At 51.7% G+C, this 22214-nt stretch overlaps 10 protein-coding genes across 10 annotated transcripts; 6 read left to right on the top strand and 4 right to left on the bottom strand.

Moving 5' to 3' along the window:
* Positions 1 to 307: 307 nt before the first annotated feature.
* ALTATR162_LOCUS2417 (uncharacterized protein) lies at positions 308 to 2819 on the top strand (the record flags this gene model as incomplete). Its single annotated transcript, XM_043310021.1, has 2 exons — positions 308 to 479; positions 535 to 2819. The coding sequence occupies 2 exons, from the start codon at positions 308 to 310 to the stop codon at positions 2817 to 2819; spliced, it is 2457 nt and encodes an 818-aa protein (XP_043165956.1).
* A 705-nt stretch (positions 2820 to 3524) lies between these two features.
* ALTATR162_LOCUS2416 (uncharacterized protein) lies at positions 3525 to 4283 on the bottom strand (the record flags this gene model as incomplete). Its single annotated transcript, XM_043310020.1, has 5 exons — positions 3525 to 3783; positions 3838 to 3875; positions 3927 to 4104; positions 4150 to 4163; positions 4236 to 4283. 5 exons carry the CDS (start codon positions 4281 to 4283, stop codon positions 3525 to 3527), a joined length of 537 nt encoding a protein of 178 aa, XP_043165955.1.
* Positions 4284 to 5481: 1198 nt separating this feature from the next.
* Positions 5482 to 6820, top strand: ALTATR162_LOCUS2415 (uncharacterized protein; the record flags this gene model as incomplete). Its single annotated transcript, XM_043310019.1, has 2 exons — positions 5482 to 6099; positions 6155 to 6820. The coding sequence occupies 2 exons, from the start codon at positions 5482 to 5484 to the stop codon at positions 6818 to 6820; spliced, it is 1284 nt and encodes a 427-aa protein (XP_043165954.1).
* A 391-nt stretch (positions 6821 to 7211) lies between these two features.
* On the bottom strand, positions 7212 to 9688 carry ALTATR162_LOCUS2414 (uncharacterized protein; the record flags this gene model as incomplete). The annotated part of the gene is made up of 4 exons (XM_043310018.1): positions 7212 to 9332; positions 9379 to 9453; positions 9507 to 9538; positions 9589 to 9688. The coding sequence occupies 4 exons, from the start codon at positions 9686 to 9688 to the stop codon at positions 7212 to 7214; spliced, it is 2328 nt and encodes a 775-aa protein (XP_043165953.1).
* A 929-nt stretch (positions 9689 to 10617) lies between these two features.
* ALTATR162_LOCUS2413 (uncharacterized protein) lies at positions 10618 to 12096 on the bottom strand (the record flags this gene model as incomplete). The annotated part of the gene is made up of 3 exons (XM_043310017.1): positions 10618 to 11366; positions 11420 to 11814; positions 11864 to 12096. 3 exons carry the CDS (start codon positions 12094 to 12096, stop codon positions 10618 to 10620), a joined length of 1377 nt encoding a protein of 458 aa, XP_043165952.1.
* Positions 12097 to 12535: 439 nt separating this feature from the next.
* On the top strand, positions 12536 to 14188 carry ALTATR162_LOCUS2412 (uncharacterized protein; the record flags this gene model as incomplete). Its single annotated transcript, XM_043310016.1, has 3 exons — positions 12536 to 13090; positions 13182 to 14031; positions 14082 to 14188. 3 exons carry the CDS (start codon positions 12536 to 12538, stop codon positions 14186 to 14188), a joined length of 1512 nt encoding a protein of 503 aa, XP_043165951.1.
* Positions 14189 to 15876: 1688 nt separating this feature from the next.
* ALTATR162_LOCUS2411 (uncharacterized protein) lies at positions 15877 to 16939 on the bottom strand (the record flags this gene model as incomplete). The annotated part of the gene is made up of 3 exons (XM_043310015.1): positions 15877 to 15980; positions 16031 to 16853; positions 16904 to 16939. 3 exons carry the CDS (start codon positions 16937 to 16939, stop codon positions 15877 to 15879), a joined length of 963 nt encoding a protein of 320 aa, XP_043165950.1.
* A 314-nt stretch (positions 16940 to 17253) lies between these two features.
* Positions 17254 to 18894, top strand: ALTATR162_LOCUS2410 (uncharacterized protein; the record flags this gene model as incomplete). The annotated part of the gene is made up of 1 exon (XM_043310014.1): positions 17254 to 18894. One exon carries the CDS (start codon positions 17254 to 17256, stop codon positions 18892 to 18894), a length of 1641 nt encoding a protein of 546 aa, XP_043165949.1.
* Positions 18895 to 19773: 879 nt separating this feature from the next.
* On the top strand, positions 19774 to 20890 carry ALTATR162_LOCUS2409 (uncharacterized protein; the record flags this gene model as incomplete). Its single annotated transcript, XM_043310013.1, has 2 exons — positions 19774 to 20252; positions 20302 to 20890. The coding sequence occupies 2 exons, from the start codon at positions 19774 to 19776 to the stop codon at positions 20888 to 20890; spliced, it is 1068 nt and encodes a 355-aa protein (XP_043165948.1).
* A 690-nt stretch (positions 20891 to 21580) lies between these two features.
* ALTATR162_LOCUS2408 (uncharacterized protein) lies at positions 21581 to 22171 on the top strand (the record flags this gene model as incomplete). Its single annotated transcript, XM_043310012.1, has 1 exon — positions 21581 to 22171. The coding sequence occupies one exon, from the start codon at positions 21581 to 21583 to the stop codon at positions 22169 to 22171; it is 591 nt and encodes a 196-aa protein (XP_043165947.1).
* Between the last annotated feature and the right edge of the window lie 43 nt (positions 22172 to 22214).

Here is a 22214-nt window from a genome sequence, read left to right as displayed (position 1 = left end):
GCCGACGCGCATACATACGTCCGACCATCCTCTTGGCAACCAACTACGCAACCCTGGGATGACGTCTTATCCCCCCAAACCAGGACAACATTGGTAAGGTACGGATATGTGGAGATTCCGCAGCCCGGACGGGCAAACTTCGGGACATGGTTGTGGCTGCATTGTTGACCTCTAGCCGTTTAATTCGGATCGTGAACTACTACCGGGCGGACGAGCATGCGCCGAGAGAGAAGCAGTATATAAGTACCGCGATGCTGGACGACAATGGCTATCCAGGCACTCGATTCACCTTCGACAATCCGGAATCATGGCACCTTCTTTTGTCTCGGCAGTGCTTAAGGGCTCTGCCCTCCTGGCTGCAGTCAACGCTCAGAACTTCGACGGCGGCAGCCGTGGTGAAGATGCGTTTGAGTACGTACAGCCGGTCAACACCACCATCTTGACCGAGTATGGTTCCTCGCCAGCTGTCTACCCGTCGCGTAAGTTGTCCTTCATCACACTCAGTATGCCCGTATCCGATCTAACACTTTACAGCGAACATCACTGGCGCCGGTGGCTGGGAGATGGGCCTTGAGAAAGCGAAAGCCTTCGTAGCCCAGCTCACTATCGAGGAGAAGGCTGACATGGTCACTGGTCAAGCTGGACCTTGTGTTGGCAACATCGTTGCTATTCCCCGTCTTGGTTTCCCTGGCCTATGTCTTCAGGATGGTCCTCTTGGAATCCGTGTTGCCGACTACGCCAGCGTCTTCTCTGCTGGTGTATCTGCTGGAGCCACATGGGACAAGGACATCATGTACGAGCGTGGTAATGCCATGGGCAAGGAGTTCAGGGCGAAGGGCTCACAGGTCTTCCTGGGTCCCGTCGCCGGTCCTCTCGGACGCTCTGCCTACGCAGGCCGTAACTGGGAAGGATTCTCCTCCGATCCTTACCTCAGCGGTGTAGCTATGGAGAAGACCATCAATGGTATCCAAGATGCAGGTGTGCAAGCCTGCGCAAAGCACTGGATCGGCAACGAGCAAGAGATCCTTCGCAATCCCCTCTACGAGAACGAGGACGACAACACGGAGACTACCACAGCAGCTCTCTCATCCAACATTGATGACCGCACCATGCACGAACTTTATATGTGGCCTTTTGCCAACGCGGCTAAGGCCCGTGCTGCCAGCTTCATGTGCTCGTACCAGAGAATCAACGGATCTTACGGATGCCAGAACTCCGCCTCACAGAACGGCCTGCTCAAGACTGAACTTGGCTTCCAAGGTTACATTATGTCTGACTGGGGTGCCACCCACGCTGGTGTTGCCTCCATCGAGGCCGGTCTTGACATGAACATGCCTGGTGGACTCGGCGCCTATGGCCTGAATTTTGGCATCCCCTCTTACTTTGGCGGCAATCTCACTGCCGCCGCCAACAATGGCAGTCTCGACATGTCCCGCATTGACGACATGGTCATGCGTATCATGACTCCTTACTTCCAACTCGGCCAAGACCAGGACTTCCCTTCCGCCGATCCCTCAGGTGCTGACCTCAACACCTTCTCGCCCCGCAGCACGTGGACACGCGAGTACAACCTCACCGGAGAGGTCAGCCGTGATGTGCGTGGCAACCACGGCGAGCTGATCCGCCGACACGGTGCTGCTGGCAGCGTTCTCCTGAAGAATGTTGACCGTACCCTGCCCCTCAAGGCTCCTCGCAACGTCGCTATCTTCGGCAATGATGCCGGAGAGCCAGTTCGCAGCTCCGTCATCAACCAGCAGAACTACGAGTTCGGCAGTCTGTTCGCTGGTGGTGGTTCCGGTACTGGTCAATTCACCTACATGATCTCCCCTCTGCGTGCCATCCAGGACCGTGTCGCCGCAGATGGCGGTATCACCCAGTTCTTCCTCAACAACACTCACATCACCTCCAACAACGTTAGCCAGCTTGTCATTCCCCGTGCTGTCCCCGATGTCTGCATTGTCATGCTCAAGACTTGGGCTGAGGAGGGTGCTGACCGCGCTCATTTGGGATCCGACTGGGACGGTGATGACGTTGTTGAGTCGGTTGCTTCTTACTGCAACAACACCGTTATCGTTACTCACTCCGCTGGTATCAACACTCTGCCATGGTCCGACCACCCCAATATTACCGCTATCCTGGCTGCTCACTTTCCCGGTCAGGAGTCCGGAAACTCGCTCGTCGACATCCTGTACGGACACGTAAACCCCTCTGGTCACCTTCCCTACACCATTGCTAACAATGGCTCCGACTGGAACGCGCCTCCCACTACTGCCATCAACACTACTGGTTACGCCGACTGGCAGAGCTGGTTCGACGAGAAGCTCGAGATTGACTACCGCCACTTCGACCTCCAGAACATGTCAGTCCGCTACGAATTCGGTTTCGGTCTCTCCTACACCACCTTTGAGATCTCCGACATTGAGTCGTCTCCTCTGGAGCACAACATCACCTCCCACCCTGAGCAGCTCCCCATTCAGCCTGGTGGCAACCCCGCTCTCTGGGAGTCTCTTTACAACGTCACCGTCTCTGTTGCCAACACTGGTGACGTCGCTGGTGCCACTGTTCCCCAGCTCTACGTTGGTCTTCCCTCTTCCGCACCTGCTGGTACACCCATCCGCCAGCTCCGCGGCTTCGAGAAGGTCTACCTTGAGGAGGGCGAGAGCCAGAAGGTTTCTTTCGAGCTCCACCGCAGGGACTTGAGCTACTGGGATATTGTCAGCCAGCAGTGGGTTATCCCTGAGGGCGAGTTCACCATCTGGGTTGGTCTCAGCAGCCGCGACCTGAAGGTTCAGGACAGCTTCACTGTCGTTGGACAGTAGATAGATATTCCCAAGAGGGATTAGCATGTGATCTTAGTTTAATGACACCGCTATGATAATGTATAAGTTTAACATTTAAAATTTCACCCTTGCAAATTGACCTCGCTTTGTGATAACTGCTTCTTTCGTGTTTTCATGACTCTGCGTGGATTTACTGAAGACATCAACTTGAACCGCTCAATATACGTAGATCATGTAGTATCTAGAACGTACTTGTAGTTTTCTCTAAAGATATAATGACACAATATTCTTTGCACTGTATACAGCTAGTACATGCGTGAGAAAGTATTCCATCGATATACTGCTATCTGTAGTAGCCTGGCGGAGTTTTACCTGTTTACCTATAATTGGCTCGTTGGCCTTCTTAGTGTGGGTCAAGGAAAGAGCGACCAAGCACAACCAAGAGCGAGGCCATCAACCATGTCAGAGGCGGTCAGCACTGCAGACGAACCAAGAAGCATCATAAAAAATAGAGCAAAGAAGGGGTGAAGCGAACAAGCTCTCATTATTACAAAAGTATATTCATCCTCTATATCCAACAAAACTGACCATCTTATAGAAGCCACCACCATAGCCCCGCCACTTCACCACACCCTTCACCAACAGATCCCGAGCTTCTACTGCACCAACACGCCGAAGTGACATTGACACCGAAACAAGTCGGGCAACCTTTCGTTAATGCACAAGGCAATGCGAGCCGAATTCTCAGAAGCCCATCGCCGTTCCCGGGCCCACACCGCAGTAAAGTGCACCGTCATGGTGACCGACAGCCATCTCAGATCCCGAATTCGCTGGAGTGACATCGCACCGAAACAAGTCGGGAGACCTTCCACTGAGGCACAAGGCCATGCTGCTCGGGTCTGAGGGGCTGCTGATCGGACGGGCGACTGCAGTTAGGGCTGATGGAACTTGGTGACTCCAAATGAAGTAAAGTGAGGAGCTGAGTACATGGAAAGATGAGAACCTAATATGAATGGTGTTAGTGAGGTACAGTGGAGTGGGGAAAGGGTTGGCTTACGCTTCGCTGCTAGCTACAAGCGGCGTCCATATGCCCTTCTATCCGGGTGAATGTAGTTGGCTGACAAGTGTGCCGAAAGCAATGCTGACTGGGATAAAATGGTGAGTCGCAGACGGAATGCACGGGCGAGAGTTCGTTGTGACAAAGGCATTGTTGCGGTGTGTGATGGTAGCGGCAAAAGATGATGTCGATGAATGCTGTGGACTGTTGATCGCTTGTTTGGATGTTGCTGCTGTGCTTGCTTGCGTTTGGTGAGTGTTCAACTCACTTGTAAGCGTCAGTAACACACAGTCGAGGGAGGAGCTGATATACTTGTAGTGGCCGAACTGAGCGATTGTGGTCTCTCAGGCCTGGTACTGGTAAGTCGGCCAGCTCCAAAAGGTGAACGAGGCGAACACCATCGGAGCTTTCGCAGTGGCAGTGCCGCATAAGCTGACTGTGGCCATGGTAGAGAAGGGGTTGAGAAGTAATAGGCACTATTTTGGAACTCGAGTAATCGATGTAAGTGTGGGGTAAAAGTGATGGAGGCAAGTGAGCGGGCAGCGTTGTTTATATAGCCAGCTCAGCAGAGCTCGCTTCGCAGTCTCGTGATATCTAGACTGGACCCTGAATGTCCAGGCGTCGTCACCTGCGCACAAGAAAAAGTGGGGCGTAAATTGGTGTTGCAGTATCAAGACTGATTCTCATAGTAAAATAGGTGAGCTCGGGTCTACGTACGGCTTACCGACGACAGGCGCTAGAAACTCTTAGAAACGGTTGCCTGATACTAGGGCTAAAGCTTGGAAATTGCGTCGCGTCGTGGGTACGTCGGCTGCTGGTGAAGATGAAAGTGAAAGGGAGAGTAAGGCAGGCCTCCTAGGGAGAGCGAAATGGAAACGTTGGAGACGACCATACACGAGATCCTTCTTAGTCGCATAATAGGGATGCCTCAAGCCCTCACCTAGTTCTTATCGCAGGCAAGCATAGTGGATGACCAGGGGAACGGCTCTTGGTCAATAGTACTTATAGAGGCGCGTAAGAAAGAGCTGAAGAACGAAGCGATAACCATAGAATGAGAACTAGAAGGAGAAGAAGGAGAAGAAACAATGGCCTGGTGAATCTTTTTCTATACCTACGCCCCGCGGATGAGACGAGGAAAGCAGGAGAAAATGTAAGGTTCGTTACCCATAGTATGTGCATGATCTCTTTTTGCGTTATCTGACACTATCACATGCGATGCTTCGCTGAGAAGCAGGAAGAAGATTTATAAAGGTAGAGTGAATGGTGAACAGATATGGTGAATTGATGTTCAATGGTCACAAGTCAGCATCGACGTGGAAAGACATACTAGAAAGCGTAGCTCACAGCAGAGCAATGCTTGCTTTTCGTGGATTTGAAGCCTACAGCAGTGATTTGATCAACTGAAGCAGCTCAGGAAGCAGCTGAACATGGGCGTAGGTCTATGGGTGCTTAGTGTAGACATGTTCGTGGAGTGAGGACGCAAGCGGAAGTCCGAGGCACGTTCCAATCGGAGAAACCCCGGCATTCTCCCCCGAAAGTACAATCGCATAGTCGCGACCTCAAGCTCGAACAGCCACGCCAAAGAAGCACAATTCCCAATCCTCCACTTCCCACACACGCGCACGACGCGCCAATCGCCTCAAGATGGCAGCAGCAGAAGCAGAAGTCGCAGACGCGCTCTATAACCTCCGCCTGAGCATCAAAGCCAGCGCAACACCGATCCTCACCACGAGCGCCGAACCCACACCAGGCGACACCGTCGCTGATCTCGCCATCGCAACACACGTGTCCTTCAATACCGACTCTGGCGACCACAGGGTGTTTGCGCTAAATACCCCTACGCGATTTGCGCCAGATGGCAAGGCGGTAGATTTGCGCAGCTGCTACTTCGCGTGGCTGAACAAGGACGCTTCTGTTACGGATTACTTCGCCGCTGTCCAGACGCTCAATGAGGAGCTGCCGAGTGGCGCTGGAGGAAGTGTGCAGAATCTGACGTTCGCGCAAAAGATTGAGCTTATTGCTTGGTTGAGTGGAGAGACGGAGAGCAGTGATAGCATTGCTGCCATAGATGGAGGTGCGTTGAGTGCGGCCGCTGGTGATGCAGCGGCTATTGCAGGCGGCAAGGGCGTTCCAGTCGATGGAGGAAGAGGCGTCATGGTAGGAGGCGCGGGCAAGATGGTGGATGCGCGGTTACTCCAGATCTACGATGGGGAGAGGAAGATGGGAGACCACAATAGTGTGTTAAGAGGATCCAAGAACGTCGTACGTATCTTTCAGCTCACAAACTTGATTGCTCACAGACTGACATACATCTCAGGACTTCTCACCTTACCGCAAAATCGCCAGTACATTCCTTCGCTCCCGGCCCGACGCCAACAAACTCCCTGCTCCCCAGCCCGCCCTCGTCGCCAACCTCCAGAAACGTCCTCAGCGCCGTCTACAACCCATCATTCTCCTTTCCCCATCAGCCTCCTCCCTCCTCCGCACCTCGAACGTAAAGACCTTCCTAAGCGACGGTATCTTCGTCCCACCCAACACCACAGACTCGTCTAGCACATCCGCCTCAGCAAACATGATCCAAATTCAGCGTCTCATCCCCTCCGTCTCCTCACAACCGTTGACCTTCATCTGCGTCGATTCCACCGCCAGCTTCAAACCCACATACTGGAGCCGTGTAGTCGCCATCTTCACTACAGGCCAGCTCTGGCAGTTCAAGAGCTACAAGTATACCCAGCCGGCTGAGCTGTTTGCAAACTACCCAGGTATATTTGTTGGCTGGAGCTCGGAAGAGCCACCGGAGACGGTCAAGCAATTGGGTAGAGGTGTGCTACCCGTGGGCGTGGATAAGTGGACTGGCAGCGAAAAGGGCAGGTGGAGGGACAGAGAGGTTGTGGAGAGGATTTGGGGCAGGATTGAAGAGGGTATGCGGAAGGGAGGGTGGACCAGAGATGGACCTGGTTTGGCTGGCCAGCAGGGTCGATAAGAAGCGAGACTACGCGCGCCTTGCTGTGAGATGAGTTTATATCAATATGTAACGGAAGTCTATATTGGGGTTCCTAGGTGTTCAGGCGTTGGAGCACTATGCATGGTTGGCATAGTGCGCAGTGTATACTTCCCAAAAGCTGGTTTCGCATATACTAGATTTGACGGAAGAACAAATTCAACATATAATAGCAAGGTCTTCACATCACTCAAGTGCACTGCAATTAGCTCTCAGTATCATCATTCATACATGTCATTTCATTCCATGTGATATCTCAATCCCAATTAGAAACACCCTAATCCAAAACCCGCAGAGCAGCCGCTCGCCAGATCATAGAACTCCTATTAGATTGACCAAAGTCCAAACTTTTCTTTTTTCTGTTGCATTCCGCCTACCATTCCAGAGGCTCGGCAATCTCCTCACCACGGTTAGTCTTTGGTACAGGTTGTGCCTGCACCTTGACCGGTCCGCGTCCATGCCTCTTCAAGAAGCCACTTCCATCCAGCCAAGGCCAGACAGCTGTGCGCTTCTGCTCATGCTTCTCAATCTTATCAACGTTGGCCATGGTCAGACCAATGTCGTCCAGTCCGTTGACGAGGCAGTGCTTCCTGAACTCCTCAACGTCAAACTTGGCCAGTTCAGTTCCGTCGGCAGCACGGATGACTTGGTTGGGAAGGTCGACTTCGATTTCCTTGCCAGCGTTGGCTTCGTCAGCAACGCGTTGCAGGACAGCGGTGTCTGTAATACGGATGGGAAGCATGCCGTTCTTGAAGGTGTTGTTGAAGAAGATGTCGCCGAACGAGGGGGCGATGATGCATTTGATGCCAAAGTCGAGGAGCGCCCAGGGTGCGTGCTCACGACTTGAGCCGCAGCCAAAGTTGGGTCCTGTGCAGACCAGAATCTTTGAGTTGCGGTAAGGCTCCTTGTTTAGCACAAAGGATGGGTCTTCCTTGTCACTGCCAGCTTCGTAACGCCAGGCGTGGAAGAGAGCACTACCAAGACCAGAGCGCTTGATGGTCTTGAGGAACTGCTTGGGGATGATGGCGTCGGTGTCGATGTTCGCGACGTCCATGGGCGCTGCGTATCCGCGAAGGGTCTCAAACTTGGGCATACCGGCTGAGGCGCCGCTTGTGCTGGCAGTGTTTGAGGCAGTGTGCTGAGGTCCGGAGCTAGGGAGGTCCATGATCTTGTCAAACTCTTCGTCACTGCTGGGAGGCTCGACTTGCGCATCAAGCTCAATCTTTGGCGAGCCCTTGGCTTGTCCTGGAGCCTGTGGTGCGAGTTTCCGTACATCGGCAAGATTTCCTACGATAGCGGCAGCCGCCGCCATGGCAGGCGACATGAGATGGGTTCGGCCACCAGCACCCTGTCGGCCCTCGAAGTTTCGGTTGGAGGTTGATGCACATCGCTCGCCAGGGGAAAGAATGTCGGGGTTCATGCCCAAGCACATTGAGCATCCAGCTTCTCTCCACTCGAATCCAGCATCGCTGAAAATCTTGTCGAGACCTTCTGCCTCTGCCTGCTTCTTGACCAGACCAGAACCGGGTACAATCATGGCACGCTTGATGTTGGAAGCTACTTTCTTGCCCTCAACAATGTGAGCGGCCGACCGCAGATCCTCGATACGAGCATTCGTGCAGGATCCGATGAAGATCTTGTCAAGCGGGATCTCCTGCATCGGAGTGCCGGCAGTCAGGCCCATGTACTTCAGAGCGCGCTCGCATGCCAGCTTCTTGGTCGTATCCTGGAAGTCGTCGGGTCCAGGTACTACGCCAGTGATCGGAATGACGTCCTGAGGCGAGGTACCCCAGGAAACTGTCGGGGCGATGTCCTTTGCGTCAATCAAAACCTCAATGTCGTATTTGGCGCCCTCATCTGACTTCAGGCCCAGCCAGTAGTTGCATGCCTTCTTCCACTCCGGGCTGTCGACCTTGGGAGCGAGGGGCTTTCCCTTGAGGTAATCAATAGTGATCTGATCAGGCGCGATCATACCAGCTCTCGCGCCACCCTCGATGGACATGTTGCATATCGACATACGCGCCTCCATGCTCAAGCCGCGGATAGCCGAACCACAGAACTCAATGACAGCACCGGTTCCTCCAGCTGTGCCAATCTGGCCGATAACGTGCAAGATGATGTCCTTGCTGCCAACGCCGGGTCCGAGCTCTCCATCGACCTGAACCTTCATGTTCTTACTCCGTTGTGTGATGATGGTTTGTGTGGCCAAGACGTGTTCGACCTCGCTGGTACCAATACCGAAGGCGAGGGCACCGAAAGCGCCATGTGTGGATGTGTGACTGTCACCGCATACGACTGTGGTGCCGGGCAGCGTGAAGCCCTGTTCGGGTCCGATGATGTGCACGATACCTTGCCTCTTGTCGTCGAGGCCAAAGTATGTGAGGTCGAAGGCCTTGACGTTCTCCTCCAGGGTCATACATTGTAACCGTGAGTCGGTCTCTTCGATAAACTTCTCGGTCGTGGTGAGGTTTTTCCGTGAGGCGGTAGGGATGTTCTGCTGCTGTTAGCTGCTGGTGTATTCCGCGAAATGCTGGACATACGTGGTCTACTGTGGCGAGGGTGCAGTCCGGTCTTCGTACTCGGCGGCCGGCATTTCGGAGACCCTCGAATGCTTGCTGTGGTTGTGTAAGCCTGTGGATAGAAATTGCGAGTTGCGAGGTCTGCCTACTGGTGATGTCACTTCGTGGACAAGATGCCTGTCTGCACAACTGTCAGTTCAGAACAAGAAAGCTACACAGCGCATGCCATACCAATATAAAGCAGGATCGTGCCATCCTCTTTCTCTTCGACGATATGGTCCTCGAAGACTTTGTCATAAAGGGTCTGCGGCGGTTTCACAGCAGACGGCATTTTGTATATATGGGGTATAAGTTGCACAGCAAGTCGAACCTGGGTGCAGTAAAAAGATGAAAGTGAGCAATTCAAGTAAGAGACACTCAGCAAGGGCAGGTATCGGCTTAAATGAGGCGCAGGTGGGAACTCAAATCGTTGGAAGGCGAACGAGGCACAAAAAGGTGCCGGCCGATGTTCGGAGTCGACAGTAAGAGGGGCACAGCCGCCAATCACGCCGCAAATGATGACGGACCGCCTCGGCCTCCACCGCTGTCGGGCTGCGATATTTCACTATCTGGTAGGTGCCAATTGACGATGCTGATCTTGAGCCATTATATCATGCAGGAAACCTTGCCGCGCATCTCGTCTGGCGCTGCGAGAGCTACTCTAGGTACTATTTCCGCGAGCGATGACGACGTTCACGTGTGTAGAGGTCCGTCCTGCCCCGCATTGTGCATGCCCCACTGCACCGCCTCCCGAGCACATCTGCAAAAGTCAGCGAACTTCCCAGCCCTCCGATTTGATGTTTCATGAACATGTTTCCAAGACAGCTGACGTTGCCCTGGTTAACCCACATGTTCGTCCCACGCATTGTCACGCCGGAGACGGAACTTGACATATGGTAGAAGTGTTTATATGAAGCGGTGTATTGGGAGAAGAAAAGAGACATCCTTGATAGGCGAGCGAATTGCTTCTTTCGACAGCAATCCTTGGATAGGATCGATGCTCCCACTCTAACACCAAACCTATCGGAGCGGGGTGGACAGGAGGATGCGTCCAGGTCAAATATCAACTCGGCATCAGCACGTTACCGACAGGACCCATGTAATATATGCTTCTGAAGTATTATGTCCATTACTGCCGCTTGAGCAGACAACGTCCTCTACATAATTTACATATTCCATGACCCAATACATCCATCAGTTTATACACACATACTCATATGTCTACAGATTGTCCGCTGTGAAGATAAGCAACGCCATGCGATGCCGCACAAAAAGCCCCAGAACTCCAATCGCGAACTGGAACGCGAGCAATCCCATGGCTAAGCGGTCTTCCCGCATTGGACCGAACCATACTAACCACAAGTTGATTAGTGTAAAGTTGCTCGATGAGACCACCTGCCCCTTCGCATCTATCTCAACATCAAGCATCCGAAGCCGGTGCAGCATCTTGAGGCTCTCCGCTATCGGTCGTCGTAACGGTTTGGTAAACTGGGCGCGCGATGGCTCCAGTAAACCTGTCCGTGCGTTGAAATGCGGAAGCCGATGTCGGGGACATGGTACGAGATGGAAGACCTGGGGTGTCGAATAGACAAAGTTGAACGCTTGTGGTATGAGTAGTAAGATCAGCGTTTTACTGAAGTGGCCCTGGATAGCAACTACGGCAAATACCATCCCCGCAAAATAGCAATAAGTGTCGCCCACAAACACCTTTGCTGGATACCAGTTGTGCATCAGTAGAGCCAAGGAGACACCGATAAATGGTAGTAGCAGGTACAGCGAGAACAGATGCGAATCTGTTGCCGGATGCGGATACGTTGTGAATGGTGAGAGATAAAGGATGTCGTTGCCTACAATTAGAACTGCGATGACTAGTGACTGAGCCACTTCGATGCCGTTAATTCCCGCTAGGATGTTGATGCCATTCGTGGAGAAGATAGACATGAGCGCCATGTAGACGTAGTACAGCCAGCCTGGACAAATGTTAGCACCTCATTCAACAACCAAATTCTATACATGTACATACCTAGATCAAAGAGCTCGCCTAAGTAGGGTCTCAATGGTAGTGGGACGACCATCTGAGTGACGCCAAAGTCGACGAAGTAGACCACAAGCATGGGGATGACTGCGAATGCCGGAATGAGCACCTTGTGCCGCCATCTAATGTCGAACAAATCATCACCAATACCCAGCAGTACGGTCGCCTGAAGGGAGAGAATGGCGGACAGGTACGATGCAAGCTTGTTGTGAGGGAACCTGTGCAGTAGCCTCCCGGTCTCGATCAACTCTAGTTCCTTTGTGATATCCCTATTGCCGCCCCCTGATGTTGCGACTACAATATCCTTGTAGAATGGCCATGGTATGAAGAAAATTAGGACGAAAAGGTACACCATCGCACACACCGCTCCCATCGTCTCAGGGCTGTTGCCGTTAGTTGATTACCATGCTAATCAGAATACGTGGCACTTACATCTCAGTCTGCTTGAGCTTACAGAGATCTCGCCCCTTGAAGCCACGCTTCATGAAGGCATTCCCGAGCCATCGTATTAAGGCATAGCAGAATGTGAAGGCCAAACCGCTGAACGCTATCGACGCAACGAGCGGCTCAGCGTCACCGCGAAGAGTGTTGGCCAGCACCCCAACGCAGGCGATCGACAAGGAAAGCAGTGAAATTGACTCTGTTGATGACAACACACTTGTCATGGTGACAGTGATTGTGTTTGATGTCGCGATGACGGCGGATCTTGGCACGTGGACGCCTGTAGCTGTTGACTCCGTCTAGCCGTTTGCTGTCGCGACAATATCAACAACGTTGGCACAACCTCCTCACAACAACACCAACTCAACTCGCCGCTTTGTCCAATCGCCACCTCTTTGTCTGATTCTGGAGCCTGATTTTGCGTGAATTGTTCGAACCGAACTTGAGACTGACAGATAAAGGCTATACACAGATTTGCGAATCCCAGCAGCAGATTCGAAAAGCTCAAAAAGTACAACGCGAACAAGAGACGAGAAGAGCAGAACAAGCTGCATGAAAGTGTGGTTGCGGTGTTTGGTAAGTAGAGATTCTGGCAAGGTGTTGTTTCGGCTTCTTCCTGCTCTGCTAACCCGAAACGATAGACCCACGAACATTGGCATCAACATGGCCAACAACAACAACGCAGGCCGCCCGGCAAGGACCGATCAGCTCTTGGACGGTCTGGACGCCGTGAACACTCACCTGGCATCCCCAAATTTCCTTCGACATTTGACTGTGTCCCGTCTCCCGTCTGCTGCTGTGAGCGATTCGTCGTCCTTGAGCCCCGCCAAAGACGAAGCACGGTCGCGTGCACGCCGACCGGACCTCAACATCGCCGTCGCGCTCGAAGATGAGATCGAGCACGTAGACCTGATCGCTCCCCTAATTCAAGAGCCTTGTGCCGACGGTAGTACAGGCAGCGTTGAGCAGCATATCGTTGACCACCTAGAGGTGACCTTCGTAGGTGCGCATCGCGTCTACGCCAAGATGGCTGCAGCGCAGAGCTTCCAGACCTTCTCGCATGGCCACCAGGACCTCGTACTCGCTATCGATTTCAACTACTTTGGCACGCGCATGGTCACAGCAAGCTCAGATCACCGTGCCAAAGTCTGGGACAAGAAGGACGATTCGTGGACCCTCGTGGAGAGCTGGAAAGCTCACAATGCTGAAATCATTGATGTAAGTTATCTAATCTTCAGCCGCAAATCTCTTTTCGGTCGCCTGCATACCATCTCGCCACCTTTGTGAATCGTCGCTAACTCATTAGTAGATCAAGTGGAACGGTCCGTTCATGGGCGAGGTCGTCGGCAGCATCGGTGAAGATGGCCACTGCAAGATTTGGCAAGAGGACGCCACTGAGGTAGCCATGTCTGGCAATCGTTTCAAGCTGGTCTACAACCTACAGTCTTTGACCAACGCTCCGTTCATGTCTTTGGACTTCAAGAACATCATGCAGGAGACTTGGCTTGCGCTGATCACCCGTGACGGCTATCTCACTGTATATGAGCCCCAAGACCAGAACAACCTCCATGAGTGGACTATCTTGGCAGAGCGCTGGGTTTCTGAGAATAACCCCCCCGAGCGTCAAGAGGAGGTGGGCTTCAAGGTCGTCTTTCACAAGGAGAAGTTGCCCTGCTGGACCACCATCACGGCTGGCCTCGACCGCAAGTCGCTCTCCTTAGCTGTTGCCGCTATGAAGGACGTCCTTATTTTCCGCACTGATAAGGCTAAGCGCTTTTTCCAGGTCGCGAAGCTGGAGGGCGCACGTCAGATTATTCGGGATTTGGCTTGGGCTAATGGCTCAATGCGAGGCTACGATATCTTGGCCACAGCTAGTAAAGACGGGGCTATTCGCATCTATGAGCTTCGTACGCAGACCGAGGACAAGAATGCTGCGTCTGGTGCAGCATCGTCTTCGGCCCCTCCGTCAGTCTCTCCGCGAGGCCACCGACAGAACGCGCCTTCTGGCATTGGAGCCGGACTTGCTGGAGCGTCGAAGGGTTCTGATGCATCTCTCGAGAACGAGCAGTATCCTGGTCGCATCAAGCAAAAGGCAGAGATGACAGATGAGCTTACTAACCATCACGGAGCGGTTTGGCGTGTCACGTTCTCGCAGATGGGTAAGTCAGTCCATCAAAACATACACGGCCACAGCTAACAACCACCATAGGTGATCTACTCGTTACTACTGGAGACGATGCCAGCATTCGCACCTGGAAGAAGGCCGCTGATGGCCACTGGCAGGAATACGCCCAGATTGAGACCGCTCAAGACTAGCGGGCCGACCCATTTTCGGTATTGCCAGGCTCCACACGCGTCTCCGACACGTTATGATTCAGCAAGCATGGGTATGATGTTTACGGCGTTGGTGGTGGATGAGTTGGCAACGGCCTGTTAGCAAGCAGGCATCACGAGCCGAAGCGCATTGCATAACGAAACGGTTCTGGGGTCATTTATGGCGAGTTTGCACAGGTTATTTTCGGCGTTCAGGCATATTGGGAACATCACACAACACAGGACGCAGTTGCATTATGGCTACTACGCTGCGTCCAAGTCATCACACATTTAGATACCCACGGCTATCCGACACGGATCCATCAGCCACATTATAGTGGGACCTTTACTTCTGTATAGTATCAAGACCAATTAAATAAGTCTAGAAGTGTTGTCTTGCATTATGTTATATTGCTCAATGCTGACCTTGGTTTTGCTAATACAGGAACAGCGCATTTCGAGTCTAATTCTGAGAAGGAAAGTTTGGAGAACAGAGAGGAGATGGTTCGGCGATGGATCGGACTACAACTCCTGCGTCACGTTTCTGCATATCCTTGAAGCAGTATGCACTTACTCTACATAGAATTATCGAAGGTCTTGGGATATATCAAAACCTTGTGAGGTTGAGTTCCTCGTATCCAAGCCTTCGATTCCGCCTCTCGTTTGCCAGAACCCTATCGCCAGACCACCGCCAACCCCGCAAACCTATCCTATTTTCGATTCAGCCATCCCCACTTCTACCGCGTATTTCTCAACACGTAGCCAACCATTTCCTGTCACATTCTCACTCTGGCCCCCCATTCTGTACACTTCGAGCATATCTTTATAAAGCTACCCTGCCTAAAATTTGCCATCTCGACACAAGCCCAGCTCGTCTGGAATACTCCGCTTGGTGTAGTTGGTTGTACGTTCAAATTCCCCTAAACACTCTCATATCAACACCATCCTAACATATCCCAGTATCACGTTCGACTGTAATAGCAATTGTTATCGAAAGGTCCCTAGTTCGATTCTGGGAGCGGAGAAGCAGCTACGATTTTTTTTTCGATCTGCGTGTGGCATGGCGGGATAAGGTTTTTGCTGGTGGGGTGGTTGTAGAGTTGGGTTGTGATGTGGTGCGCGGACTTGGAGTACCAGGGTCTAGATTTTTGGAGATGCAAAGGGACTGGAGAATAGGTGGGGTAAGAAGACGTTGCATCATGCTAGGGACGTCGTAGGTTAGCGCATGTAGACTTACCGAATTGGAGACGTGGCCTTTTTGATAGTGGATCCAATTGTGTTAGTGACTGAACTCGAAAAACAGATGTTGCGATCATCGTAGATGCGTCCTTCATCAGCTTATGATAGATTTCTACTGGGCATATAATTGTTTTGATTATCAAGTTCTTTCATCCAATCAGGCTTCGTGGCGCAATGGTAGCGCGTCAGATTCCAGTACCACCTGGAGCTTCCTGAAGGTTAGGCGTTCAAATCGCCTCGAGGTCACACCTGATAACATTCTTTTTGTCTCTGAAGGACATCGAATGATATTTTTGCTGTTGTGTGGGACTCGATACGTTGCTGCGTTGTGCTTGGTCGATTGCGGTTAAGAGGGGTGACTCCACTCAAAGAACCGAGGATCTGGACCGACACATTTTTGCTGAACCACGTTCATTTGTGATATTGCTGCGCATCTGTTGTAATTGCTGAATCTACCCGAAAGATCCGAAGACGACTGCTTTGCCAGATGAATTGTCCTCCTGCAGCATGGACTTTTCCAGCATCAAGAGGAGATGCGACGTTCGTATGAGCAGCTCTATCCTGTATTAGCGGTCGATCTAACAAAGAGGAGATGCGACGACTTACCGTCAAGCTCGATGTCGTAAGTAACGGGCATATCCTCATCCGTGCTGATCAGGATTGGTGCGTCTCTCCGAAGTTTCCTCTCTCTCACATTGAAACGTATACCACTGTCCTTCCTCGGACTGACCCAAAGAATGCGTGGATCCTCCAAATCAGCCTTCTTCTCTTCTACCTCGCTCACGATCTCTTTCCCCTTACCTACTTCCTCGACGATCTCGTTTGGCACTTCTGTGTTAGCTGTCGAGCCTCTCGCGGCAATGTCGCGTAGCCATTCTCTCCACACTCGGAGTACACCTTCCTCGACATCAACAAAGTTGGTAAAGAGGTTGTGAGAACCAATCTTGACAAGATTTGTTTGCGCAACCAGCTGTGTGAACAGTTCATGCGCCTCTAAGCTGAGCGTCTGCTTGACCGTTTCGCCTTCGTACTTCTCCTGCACTGCCCCCGGGAATGTGCGACTGCCAGGTACATCTCCAGGTCTGCGCTTCACTCTCCTCCCACCTGCTTCTAGATCGCGTCTATGTGGCCGGAAGCGCGAGTACATATTGTACATCTCGCCTAGTCTACCAACCTCTTTCGTACTAGAGTTGGTCTCATCGTACTGTGTCAAGCCATCCGTGCATTTGTATGTACAAAAATATGGTGGCTCGGTGAGCTTCGCGGAGGGGTGGAAACATTCGAGCAGCATCGAGTGTGAATGCAGCTCGGCAGCTGCAGTGAGCCGGTTGTGTAAAATACGTAAAATGAGCGTGTATATACGGTGCGATATCGTGGTCAACTTTAGAAGTTCCGGTGTAGGTATGGGTGTGAGAAGATGTAGGAGCAACTGTAATGATTAGCAAGTCGGATGCGATACTAGTATTGCGGGATAGCAACCTCGTTTGGGAGTCTGTAAAGATAGCATTCAACCATTCTGACAGTTAGTATTGTACTGAAACCGTTTTGAAACGGATAACTACAATATCTCTTGAACGAAAGCCCCCAGGCATGGGCGAAGGGAGCAACACCAGCACCCGGAGATAAGATATCGTCATCGCGATGCTAGGCTCGTTTTGGCAGACCGAGGCTTGTCTGAATCGCGTTAGCGCGTCAACAAGACGCGCTTTCCCATTCAAGCTTCAACAATCACTTTCTCGGCTTGCAACGCGAAACCTCTACTTCAACTAACCATCAGCATACGAAGCGGTGAATGCAATACCCTTGTACTGCTGTGATTGTTTGCCATTATGCAAAACTTCGTCAACCGTGGTAGAACAGGCAGTCCTTCCAATGGCCTGTCTCAAGGCAAGCCCGACCGGCAAGCCAATGCTGCAAGCGCGAGGATAGCAATGAAGGACGGACATCCTGTTCAGCAATCTCAAGCACCATCCGGTGTCCCGGCGCGCAGATTCACTAACGCGCAGAATAGCTCAGCCGTCTTACAGCAACCTCTCCAACATCGGCAGTCAGGTCCGGGTCCAAGTCAGAAGCGTGATCCCTACGACACTGACGCAGAGAGCATCGACACAACCGTAAATCAATCCGTTGTGCAGGTCGAAGACAGCCAACAGAAAGAGCCACATCACCAGCAGCGAGGTCATGTTGTGGGTTTTGATGAGAGCTCAGAAGTGGAAGATGGCGACGAAGAAGACGAATACGAATACGAAGAAGAAGAAGAGCCAGAACATCCATATTGGACTGACAACTACAAACTGACGCACTACGATGAAGAGCTTCTTCGTGCAAATGGGCTTGCAACCTGTTCCTATGATGTGCAACTCTCTTTCCTGCAAGATGCGGCGCGCAGTGGATTCCAAACCGTCGAAGGCGACTCATATCCTAGCACCACGAATGGTGAAATCTCCGAGTGGGGAGGTGGACAGGAAGCACCTTCCAACTTTCATGACGATGGTAGACCCATGTCTCCGTCGCCCCAACGCCAAAATATCAACAACCAAGCTGCACGTATGGCGGCCTCGCAGCCCCCGCAACAACAGCAAAGTCAGAATATCTCGCTTCCCAGCCAAACCATGCAGAAGCCGTCGCAGTTGTACCAACACGGTGCACAGATTCGCGAGCAGTTGCGCGCTACCGCGCCCATTTTGCACCATGGAGGCCAAAACGTCCAGCAACATGCCGCCCCGCCCGCCCGCCAGCACCAAACTCATAATCGGAACAAACCTCATCCCACTGCTATTATACCGGTGCACTCGAACCCCCACCCTAGTACTTATGCCCAGCCCAGCAGATCTCAGCAAAACCCTATCCAACAGGCCTCAGGTCCTCGAACGCAGCTTCCGTCCAATAAGAACACCATCCCGATCGGACCGCCTGCGCCTCTCAAGCGCCCGTCCCCAGCCCCTGTCATTCGAGAGCCCGTCGTACAGGAGCAACCAATCGAGCAAACCCCGTTCGAAGGGCCTGAGGCTGTTCCACATGAAGACTACGATCAGAAGACGCTGTTAAAGATGAAGTACGAAGAACTCAAGAGCGAACCCTTCGATGCCGATCCTCGTGCGCCACCGCCCGTGATTGCCGAAGAAGACCTTCAGAAACCTTTAGTTGAGCGTCTGCCGTTGGTACAGAAGAACCTGGATGTGGGTCAACAATCCGAGTTCTTCCGCTCCCTACCTACCACCGAGTGGGAGGATGCTGGCGACTGGTTCCTCGATCAATTCCAGAATATCATCCAACGCACAAAGCAGGCAAGGCAAAAGAAGCGTAAACTGGCGCAGGACTTCGAGGCGGAAGTTGAGAAGCGCTACGAGCATGTTTCGAAGAGACAGAACCAAGTTCAGCACGCGATGGATAGGATGAAGGAGCAGGGTGAGGGTCTAGTGCCTAGGAGTCCGAAGCCTTCCAAGAGCCCCAGGCCAAAGAGAGGCTGATATTAGGGGGAGGGGGTGGTTCTGAAGCTTTCGTCTCCGCCAGGTGCTGTTTAATGATTATACGACGTAACTCGATGAAGAGTACCCTATGGTGACTGTGTATTGCATGGGATAGCGCATAGGCGGTATATCAATTGTTTTTTCGCGTATCATATACCCATATTCGCTAGTATTGTTACTGCTTTAGCTCAAAATTCACGCGCGATGCTTCCACTGTCCAATCTCATAGCGCTTGCCTTTTGTGCTGATGCTGTGCCAGGCTTCGTTGAGCAGAAACGGCTACGAGCTTGGCCAGAGTGCAACCGCCACTGCGAACTTCGGATGCTATCATTTCCAAAGGTGTTCTCTACTGTGACTTTGCAGTATCTCGGACCGTCAAATGCCTAATGATCGCAGTCGCCTCACTGCATGTCAAATGTAGTAATCGGCCATGCAATTACAGAGAAGCTTGTGTTTCCTAAATTGTACCTTGCAGTTATACACTGTCGCATGCTCCATTGTTCGCGAAGCGAAAATGTACCCCGGAAGTACACACTGTCTCTTACCTTCATGCAACAAAGCTAAAAACGGACGCTGGGGCATACACTAACTCTTACTTTACGAGTGTGTTAACATCATATACAGCAGATCCCTTCACGGTACGATTTCATAAACATAGTGTAGCTTAGAGCACATGAGCTCCTCCTTATCACTCTCGCTGAACAGTACTTGGACCACTGTTTGACTGGTGGTATGTGCACACATCTACGGATGAACCAAGGTTGACATGATCTCGACTAATCCTCCTCACTCTATAAAAGCACCCACCTCCTACTGTTAGGCATGAAATCTACGACAGTCTCGACTAATTATCACGTTCTCTTTCACCTGGCTTGCATGATGGACTCCGAGTACCTTCTTCCAATACCCATGCACCGGCCATTCCTTGTAGATGATGTTCGATACGACACACCCTTGCCGTTTCGTCGCGATCTCAGACAGTCAAACCAGCTCATGCTTGAGGATGCAACACCGTCCAAGCCCTTTCGATTATCAGTACTCGAGCGTTTACCTCTAGAGATTCGCCTGGAGATTTATGTCTTCCTCGGCGTTGAGTCTTTTGTTCAATGTATGGGATATGACAAACAACGTTCACCAAACCCACACGTTCTCTTGAAATGGATAAGTTACCGTTATCCCATGCCCTACGAATTCTCAACACTGGAGATCAATATACTTTGCCTCAATCGCAACATCCGCGCCGAGGTACTCGATGTCTTGTTCCGCCGACACACGACGGAGTTTGACTTCGACTTGAGTAACAAGAAGATTTACTACAACAATTGGGAGGCGCTAAAGCCAGGCCATGAGTTCACACCGTAAGTGGACGCTGTCTCTGACATGATGAAGGAAACTGACTATGAGTAGGGGTATCTGGGAGCGCATGTGCATGGCGTCTTCATCGTTCGAATTTATTCGACGCGTACGCCTCGTCGAGTTATTTCGTGCTCGTTACGCAAGAGAGAAGCCTCATCCTCCTCACATCTCCAAGAAACAGCTGAAGCGACCAATCATTAAGCGAGCCGAATCGATCAGATTTCTTGCTAGATACTGCCCACTGCTGGTGTCTTTGCACATTGATGTCGGGCACCAAAGTTCTTTCCACAAATACGCACCACCCAAGCTTCACGAACCCGTGGTGTTTGCCTTGAAGGAATTGGCCCGGAGTTGTGAAACACTTGAGACTCTAGGTATTGTCGGGGCAGCCGAATGGAAGGGTTTAGATGAGGATGGTAATGTGGATAAGTTCAAAGACGGATGGGTACACCGAGATATAGAGCTAGATCTCAAAGTGGTCTCAATCTGTCTTCGAGACGATGCGACCGAGGCATGGAGTCGAACAACTATACGGGAGTACATTGAACATGGTCCGACAATTCGCTTCCTTTCTCCTGAAGAATGGACGAAGAGAGGATTAGATGTTATTACAATAGATCCTGATAATTCGGGGTGGTAATACACGAAGACCTATAAAATCAGCCGTACGCGATTCTAGTCAATTACTTCAGCATCCGTAAGAGGAGCATCATCAACGCTAGACCGGACAGCGTTTAGCGAATGGAAGACAGCCTACGCGAATTCTATGTCTTCAATTGCTGCGCACAGCATCGTCGGACGTGAATCCACTTCTCAGTTAAGCATTCACCATGTCTTATTCGGAGCGACATGCGAGGATTACTAGAGGAGACACGTGCGATCGCGGTATTTATGAGTGTGCACGGGTACGTAAGATTAGCTACGAAACGGTTTACATGACAAGAGCATTGCGTAGGCAAGAGTTGGAATATCGGGCGAAAAGTTAAGGCCCATGGGGACTTACTACGCGGCGGAGGCGGAGTCGGCATACGTGGAGGGTGCACTGGAGGCCTCCGGATCCACCGTCTGCAAAGTTCGCCTTACTCGGAACATGACGGAAGCTTGGCACGTCAGCGTTGACTTCATCGTTAGGATGTACCCACGACCCAGTATTTTCCGGATTTAATGGAAGAGAAAATCCACCTCTTCGCATCGTGATTGTTCTTTCGTCCCTCTATCATCTTTTTGAGGGGTTGCTACCATTCATCCTTCTTTCCGACGACTACCCCAATCCCACAACATACCCAGTCTTACCACCATCAACGTTATTAGAACGCCAGCCTAGTCCAACATGCCTTTCGAGATATCCCGAGAATGGTCGTCCTACCACCTAATCCCTCAATCCGTTGACGTTGCCATGAACCCACCAGAATCCTACTTCTTCATAACCGACTTCCTAATCATAGCTTGTGGCATCCTCTACACACTCTGCTACATGTTTTACACCATCCGGACCTATTCAGACCGATACCTAGCCGGAACTGTGCAGTTTCTTTCTGCAACCATGGCATATGAGATTTACTACGCGTATGTTTGTACCACCACGACTTTCCAACGAGCCTGCTTCTTTGTGTGGCTCTTGTTCGATATCACATTTGTTACCGTGGCGCTCAAGTATGCGTACAAGCCCGAGGAAAGAAGGAGAACGGTGGTGAAGCTGCTGTGGCAGGTACCGGCTTGGGCGGCATGCTTGTGGTGGGTTGGGAAGGTGTGGCCGGATGAGAGGGAACAGAAGACGGCGTTCTTTACAGGGCTGTATCTGGAGTTGCCGATTGGGTGGGGCCAAATCTTGTATCTGGTTCAGCGACAGGATACCAAGGGCCAGAGTTTAGAGATCTGGTATGTCAATATTTGTTCTGGTGACGGACTGTCTTCTTTCTAGTCTGGATGGAGAGGAATCTTGGATGGCAAAACTTAGGCACTAA

Source organism: Alternaria atra (genome assembly GCF_907166805.1).
Source record: "Alternaria atra isolate CS162 genome assembly, contig: 21, whole genome shotgun sequence".
NCBI classification, from domain to species: Eukaryota; Fungi; Ascomycota; class Dothideomycetes; order Pleosporales; family Pleosporaceae; genus Alternaria; species Alternaria atra.
Note: the sequence above shows the minus strand (reverse complement) of the source record. Positions and strands in the feature narration are given on the sequence as shown.